The sequence below is a fragment of the Neovison vison genome, chromosome X, assembly GCF_020171115.1.
Source record: "Neovison vison isolate M4711 chromosome X, ASM_NN_V1, whole genome shotgun sequence".
NCBI classification, from domain to species: domain Eukaryota; kingdom Metazoa; phylum Chordata; class Mammalia; order Carnivora; family Mustelidae; genus Neogale; species Neogale vison.
In genome coordinates, this window is record NC_058105.1 from 118,326,547 (window position 1) to 118,333,882 (window position 7,336).

General features: G+C 52.6%; 1 protein-coding gene across 1 annotated transcript in view; it reads right to left on the bottom strand.

Annotated features, from left to right (window-relative positions):
* The window catches only part of NHS (NHS actin remodeling regulator), a 332,643-nt gene extending 325,601 nt beyond the window's left edge, over positions 1–7,042 (bottom strand). The window contains exon 1 of the mRNA XM_044235812.1: positions 6,156–7,042. Within this exon, the coding sequence (XP_044091747.1) occupies positions 6,156–6,699 (544 nt within the window). The 5' untranslated portion in view covers positions 6,700–7,042. The remainder of the gene's footprint in view (positions 1–6,155) is intronic.
* Between the last annotated feature and the right edge of the window lie 294 nt (positions 7,043–7,336).

Here is a 7,336-nt window from a genome sequence, read left to right on the forward strand (position 1 = left end):
GAATTACCCAATGTGTTATTTCCTAGTATCTTTCTGGGTTTACCAGTTTCTGTGACTGCTCTGGCTGAAATTATGCTTCCCAAATAGGGAGCTGGGATCTCCTGGGGCCGTCACTGACTCCATTTGCAGGACCGTGAACAGTACTCTCAAAGGCCGCCCAATGGAACACTGAAGAACTAAGCGGATGCATCTTCATCATAGTAGACTTGAGTTCCTTCCATGTCTCTTCTCACCCCTGAAGCACTGAGGATATCCTCTAAAGGGTAAGAAGCTATCTCCAGACCCACTGGAGAGCATCTGGGAGGGGCTGGGCATGTGGCAAATATTAATAATCCAGGGATACATAGTTCAAGGAAAAAGAGTGAGAAATATCACCTCTACTATACTCCTGGCCCTAGGTCTTTGCCTTCATAGTTCAAAAATTAAACAGATTGTTTTGGTCTGGGTGCTCCCAGATCCAATGAGTGCAAGTATAAGTTTCTGTGGAAGGCAACCCCAAGAACCACCCACAGAGATATGAGAAAGTGAGATGGAGAATGGAAGACAGAGAACATATATAGTACATTATCACATAAGTCAGCACTTCGGGGCAACTAGAGCTCAGTTCTACTGGGGAGCCCTGAGAGATGGCGTGCAACATGCAAGGGAACTGGGGCATTCGTCCACGAGTGCCCCATCCATCATCAGTCAGCTACTGCTGCAGGGACATTTAACTCACTGTCACTTCTGGCTTTCCCCCTGTTCAAGACCAACCATGGTCCACTGGCCAAGGGGAAAAAGCCCTAGGCAGAGTTAGGAGTTTATAGTCAGTAGCCTTCAGCATGGCGGGGGTGGCCGAAGGAATACAGACAGAGCACCAACACTGTCTGCTGTTCAGAATGAGAAAAGCTATGATAAAAGTTAGCACACAGTTCTAGAAAACTTGTAGGTGGAGGAGTGGTAAGCAAGCAATCAGGTTCCACTTCATGGAGAAGATAATATGCTGGTGAGTATCAAAGAATGAGTAGGAATTAATCAGTGAAATGTTCCAGAAGGAAAGAGTAGTATACACAAAGGCATGAATAATGAGAAAACCTGGCAAGTTGGGGAACACCCAGTAGTTCAGTATGGCTGGATTAGGGTAATAGATGGAGATGGCGGAGAGGGACACGGGGAGAAGAGCAGGAGATGGAGCTTGGCACAGAGACAGAAGCCTATTGAGAAGGGCCTTGACTTTAATATAGTAATTCCCCTGGATTTGTGTGGTGGTACATGGGAGAAAAGTCTAGTACTTGAAACACAGCTTGTGAACTCAGACCTGGGTCCTAATTCTAGGCTCCAGCACTTTCTAGCTGTTGCTACCTAGATCAAGTTGCTAACCCTTAGTAAAGTGGGAAAATAACAGTACCTCTCTCACCGAGTTATTGTGAAAATTAAATAAGGTAATTCACATAAATGCCTTAGCATAAAGCCCGACATATAGAACTCAATAAATATCAGCTCAAAAATAAAATCAATCCACTCAATATAGGATAAATGTTTCACTGCAGTGCAATGGAGAAAAGGTCTTTTCGGTAAGTGGCAATGGATTAATTGCACATCAATAAGGAGAAAAACTAATCTTGACCTCCTACCTCACATCACTTGCAAATATCAATGCCATATGACTTGTGGATGTAAATGACAAAGGGAAAACAAAAAAAATGTCTAGGACATGGAAGAATATCCTTATGAATTTGGGGTCAGTGAGGAATTCATTTACGAGCAAACAAAACAGAACACAAAAACGCTAACCATAAAGAAAAAGATTGATAAACCTAACTATGTAAAAATAAGAATGTTTGCTCACCAAAAGGGGTGCGGGGGTGCCTGGGTGGCTCAGTGGGATAGAGCCTTTGCAGTTGGCTCAGGTCATGATCTTGGGATCCTGGGATCGAGCCCCATATCCCCCACATCGGGCTCTCTGCTCAGTGGGGAACCTGCTTCCTGCTCTCTCTTTGCCTGCCTCTCTGCCTACTTGTGAGCTCTGTCAAATGAATAAATAAAATCTTAAAAAAAAGAGATAACACTAAGAGAGTAAAAAGGCAAGCCACAGAGTTAGGGAAGGTATTTGCAGTATCTAGAGCTCACACATGAAGCTTATCCACAGTATATAAAGAACATCTTCAATTTTAAAAGGTACAAAAAAAAAAAACTTACCAAAAAATGAGCAAAGGCCATGAACAGGCAGTTAATAAAACAGCATATCCAAAGAGCCAAAAATATATCTGAAAAAGTGTTCAACCTCACAAGCTATCAGAAAAATGCAAATTAAAACTACAACGAGAACTTTATTACCTACGCACCAGGGTAGCTTTCGTTAAAAAGACAGTATCGGTGTTGGTGAGGATGTGGAGCAACTGGAACTTCCCTATACTTCGTGGAGTATAAACTGGTACAACCAGTTTAGAAAACTGGCAGGTGGTAACTACTAAAGCCAATACCCATCCCCTGTGCGACAGCAATTCTACACTTAAATATATACCAAACAGCTGTGGCAACATTAGCTCATCAAAACACATGTGAAAAAATGCAACAGTCCTAAACTGGAAACAACCCAAATGTCCACCATCAGGAGAACGGATCAATGAATTGTGGAGTACACACACGATGCACAATTCTCTTCAGCAATGAGAATGAGCAATCTGCCGTCCGTGCAACAAATTGGAAGAATGTTATGTAATCTTGTATCTAGCAGTTAACCCAACAAGTAGATAGGTGTGACTCCACTTACATAAAGTTCAAAACGAAGACAATCTCATTGAGGGGGGTAGAAGTCAGAACAGTGGTTACCTTTGGGGGGGGGTGGCAGCGGCAGGACAGTAACCAGTAAAAGGCCTGTGGAAGAGGTTTCAGGAAAAAGTAGTGCTTTCTTTCTCAAGCTGGATAATGGTTACAAGAGTTGTACATTTATGGTCTCTGCACTTTTCTGTAGGAATATTAAAGTTCATTACAAAACTTCCTTTAAAACTCAGTGACCAATACAAGCAACAGCAACCAAAAAGCCAACGACATTAAAATGTCTAAGGATGAATGGCTTGGGGTTGAGGCTCGTGAAGTAATTCCAAAGTCTCAGGTTTTAGTGACTGAAAAGCTGGACATACTTCAAGTTTATGACCATAAATCTCAGAGGGCTCTCAACACAGCCAGGTAATCCCGCTGCACTTCCTTACTGCATCCAGGTTCCCTCCCTGAGACAACATTAACACCCAGCCTGCTCTCCTCACATTACCAATACCATCTCAGCTGGGGACTGAGAAAAATCAATGTAATCCTGTAAGAGCACCGCCCCCCACCAGCTCAGCAGCCCTCAGCCATCTCAACCCCTATGTCTCACACTCATGTCTCCAGTCTGGGTCTCTCTCTTGAGCTCAGAACTCACACATCTAACTAAGACACATAAGGCATCTCAAGTTGATATGGCAAAAATACAAACTACTGATGTCACGTGCATGTGTGCGCACACACCCAATAAAATATCCACTCTTCACCAGCCTTACCCATTTCTGGAAATAGTACCATCTTAAGACAAAAAAAAAAACTAGAAGTTATCCATAATTATTTTTTTCCAATGATACCTTATACCCAATCCGATTAATAAATCCTGTCAATTCAGAGGGGCTATGGGTGGACTACCAGTGGCATCTACTACATTATACATCTCCCTTTAGCACTAGCCAAAGCCTAAGGTAGTTTCAAAGGGAGAGGAAACTTAGAAGTGACTCACACTCCTTTTTCTCCTCATTTGAAGGTGTCTGGGTGCCTCTATACTCCCTGGATAGCCTTCCCACACCGGCCATCTCGTCCCTTCGTAGTCTGCACGCCGCTTCATACACGCACAGCTGCCGTCCCTTGCCTTAAGCCAGGCTAGGGTGGCTTTTGCAGGGGTGACATGATCGGACATACACTTCAGTGAAATCACTCCAGAGGCAAGGCTGGAGGCTGGTAGACCAGTTAGACGGTGTGACTGGTGATGGTCATCAGGACTAGGGAGTTATCTATAGGACTGTGAAAAGTGGTAGGACTCTGAATTGACAGGATTTATTAATTGGATTGGGTATAAGGTATCACTGGAAAAAATAATTATGGATGACTTCTAGTTTTGGGGTATTTTGGGTGCCATCCAAAATTTATATGTACAAGAGAAGAGAAAGGTCTGGACACAAAGTGTGGAAATAATAGTTTAGAAAGATTCAAAAATAAGAGATTTTAAATTCATCCCTGGGTATTAATTAGCCCCATCTTTATTTATCTATTCATGTATAAATGCGTATAAAGAGTATATAGCCATCCAAAATCCTTGCTTTTCTCCCTCAATCATTAGTCTGCACTCTTGTAAAAGGGCCTTAAAGGACTGTGTTAAATGCCAGATACGTGAGGGCCCGTTGCTCTCGCTAAAGCAAGAGGGGAGAAAGGAGCACATTCCCTTCCAGCACGGGGGTTCACTTGTGTGAGATCTAATTTAAGGAGTGATGTGCCCCCCCACACGCACAGAAATGCATGCACCACTCAACAGTCCGCAAAACTTCCCTCCAGTTCTTCGGAAGTGAAATTACCACTCACCCCAACCGCACTCCCCAGATTATCAGCGCTGTAGAAAGTGAAGGGCTTGTCCCTGCCGTGTCCTTTGGGTTTTTCTTTTTTCTTTTTTTTTTAAAGGAGGCAGGATTAAAGCGCTCATTTCAAGTCCCAAAAGTAAAATACGACTTGGCCTACGGCAGTCCTAATTCTTTCCAGAACTCATCCCGGAATTGCCCTTTTAAACAACCAGTCATTAACCCAACTCTGGGTCTTTTATAGCTGCGAAAACCGATCGCACACATCATTTATTCATTACGCTTATTATTATCGTTATTGCAGAAAAGCAGCGGATTCCCGGGGCGCGGTGCAAAGGGGTCTTTGTTGGGAGGGGGGGGTGCGCGAGTGGGGGGCGTCGGGGAGGAGGCTGGGGCTGGGATGCAGGGCAGAGGTGCCCGGAAATCCCCGAGGAAGGATGCCGCGACAGCGCCCCCGCCTCGCGCGCTCCGCGGCCACCGCGCTCCGGCGCAGCTGCCGCAGCAACCGAGGAAGCTTCTTATGTAAGTCAGAGCCGCTGACATCACCTTCGCCGCGAGCGTCGCAGCCGGACTAGGCGCCAAAGGACCGGCGCGCCGGCCTAGCGCCCCCGCCCACCGTCGGTTCGTTCCTAAAGGATGCGGCCGCCGCCTGATTCCACCGAGCGTGCGCCAAGGGACCCTGCTGAGCGCCCCTGGGAGGGCAGATGACACTGAACGACATTGACTGGGAGCCCTAGGGTGTCGCCAGAGTGAAGTTAAAGGGCAGCAAAGATGCCCAAGGGTCTTCCACACGCGGGGAGATTGGGGCGACAGCACGCGCTGGGGGAGGGGGGACGGGGACACGCCTCCCCGATCCTCAGAAGGCGGACGGCTCGGAGAGCCATTTAGTAGGGCTCGGGTGCTGGCGGGCGCAGGAAAGATGCCCGGGGCCTGGGACACTCCTGCCTCCACGCCCATCCCCGCGGCCCCGCCGGGCCACAAGGTTAGAGCAGAGGCTTCCGAGTTCACTCGTGCGCCGCGCTACGCAAGCGCAAGGCGCAAGTTCGGGGCTCGGCGCAGACCCTGAGGTAAAAGCGAGAGTGACCAAACCGCTACGACGTTCCAATAGCCCTAAAAGGACGCGCTCTACTCCTCGAGCCCCCCCCCCCAGCACGCGTGGAGGGCACTACAGGGCTCGGGGCTGGGCTGCTGGAAACCACAGGAGTTGCACCAATCCCCCACCCCCACCCCCGGGGAAGGCGAGTCCCGGGAATGAATGACAGACCCCTCTGCCTCCCGTATCCCCAACACTCTCCTTCTCAGCCCGCGGCTGCCTACGAGTTCCCAGGCCGCCCCTTTAACTTTCTACCCCTCCCCGCCCCCCGCCGCGGCCGCATCTCCGCCGCCAGCCCAGCGGGAACTCCCAGCTCCGGGAGGACCGGGGTGGGTCCCAGGGAGAGGGGAGGGCGGCGCTGGGGGGGAGGCGAGAGTGAGGCGCAGGCTGCAGCGGGCGCGGCGCCGCGGGGTGGGATTGCGGCGACCGGGGAGGGCGCGAGGGCGCGGCGCCGGAGCGCCGGGCGGGCGGACGGCGCGGGTACTCACGCACTGCCTCCTGCTTGGGGTCCAGCGTGCCGAGGACGCGCTGCACGCCGCCGAGCTTGCCCTGCAGCGCCCAGACGCGGCGGTGGGTCAGCTGGATGTCGCTCTCGAGCTCCTGGAAGAGGCTGCACGCGTGCCGGGCCACGTCCGAGAGCTGCCGGAGGACGCGGGCCAGCGCGGCGTTGCTGACCGCGCACAAGTCCAGCATGAGCAGCACGGCCGCTGCCGCCGCCGAGGATGCCTCTCCGGCCGCGGCCGCCGCCTCGGCGACCCCCGCCGCGCTCTCCTCGCCCGCCGCTGGCGCCTCTCCGTGCGGCGGCTGCGCCTGGTCGGTCGGCGCGGGCGGCGGCGGCGGCCCGGGAGGCGCGGGGGGCGCGCGGGCAGGATCCTCCGGCCCCGGCGCCACGGCCTCGTCCCGTCGGCCGGGCGGCTGCAGGGGCGGCGGCGGTTCCGCGCTGCCTCCGTTAGCGTCCTCCGCCGGGCCGGGCGCCGGGCGCCGCTGCCGGCACAGCCACTGCGGCTCCACGATCCTCTTAGCGAAAGGCATCCCGCGAAGCCGGGCCGCGACTTTCTGGTCTCCTCAAAGCGCCCCTTGCGAGCGGGGAACCGGGCGCGCCCACCTGGGCGGAGAGGGAGCAGGAGTCGGGCAAAGGCTCCACCGGGCGGTCCGGAGACGCGGGGGCTCCTTTGCTCACCTGGTCTCCTCTTCTTCCCCGCCCCTCTCTTAAATCAGTCCACCTGGTCCACCTCCGGGCGCACCGTTCCCTGGGTAGGATGACAAGAGCGGGGAACAGAAATCCCGGGGTGCGCCTGGGCTCTCCTCACTTGCTTCCAACCCGGGTCGGCTGGCTCAGCTCCATCATTCCTGCCTCGCCGCCGCCGCCCCGGCCGCTGCCGCCGCCAGCGCCTATATAAATGGGCGTGTATATGTGTGTGTGTGTACGTGCGTGTGTGTCTGGGTGTGTGTGTATGTGTGTCTCGGTGTGAGTGTGTGCGCGCGCCTCAGTTTGAAAGTACCCCGGCGCAGGCCTCTCCCCGCGCGCCCCTCGGCCGCTCCGGGGAGCGACTGCGCCCGGGATCTCACTCCCTCTCTGGGCGGGGAGGAGGTTTCGGAAAGGCGCTTTGAAAACCCGGAGAGAGGAATCCGCCTCCAGCCCAGCGCAGGAGGCGGCGCGGGGGCGGCG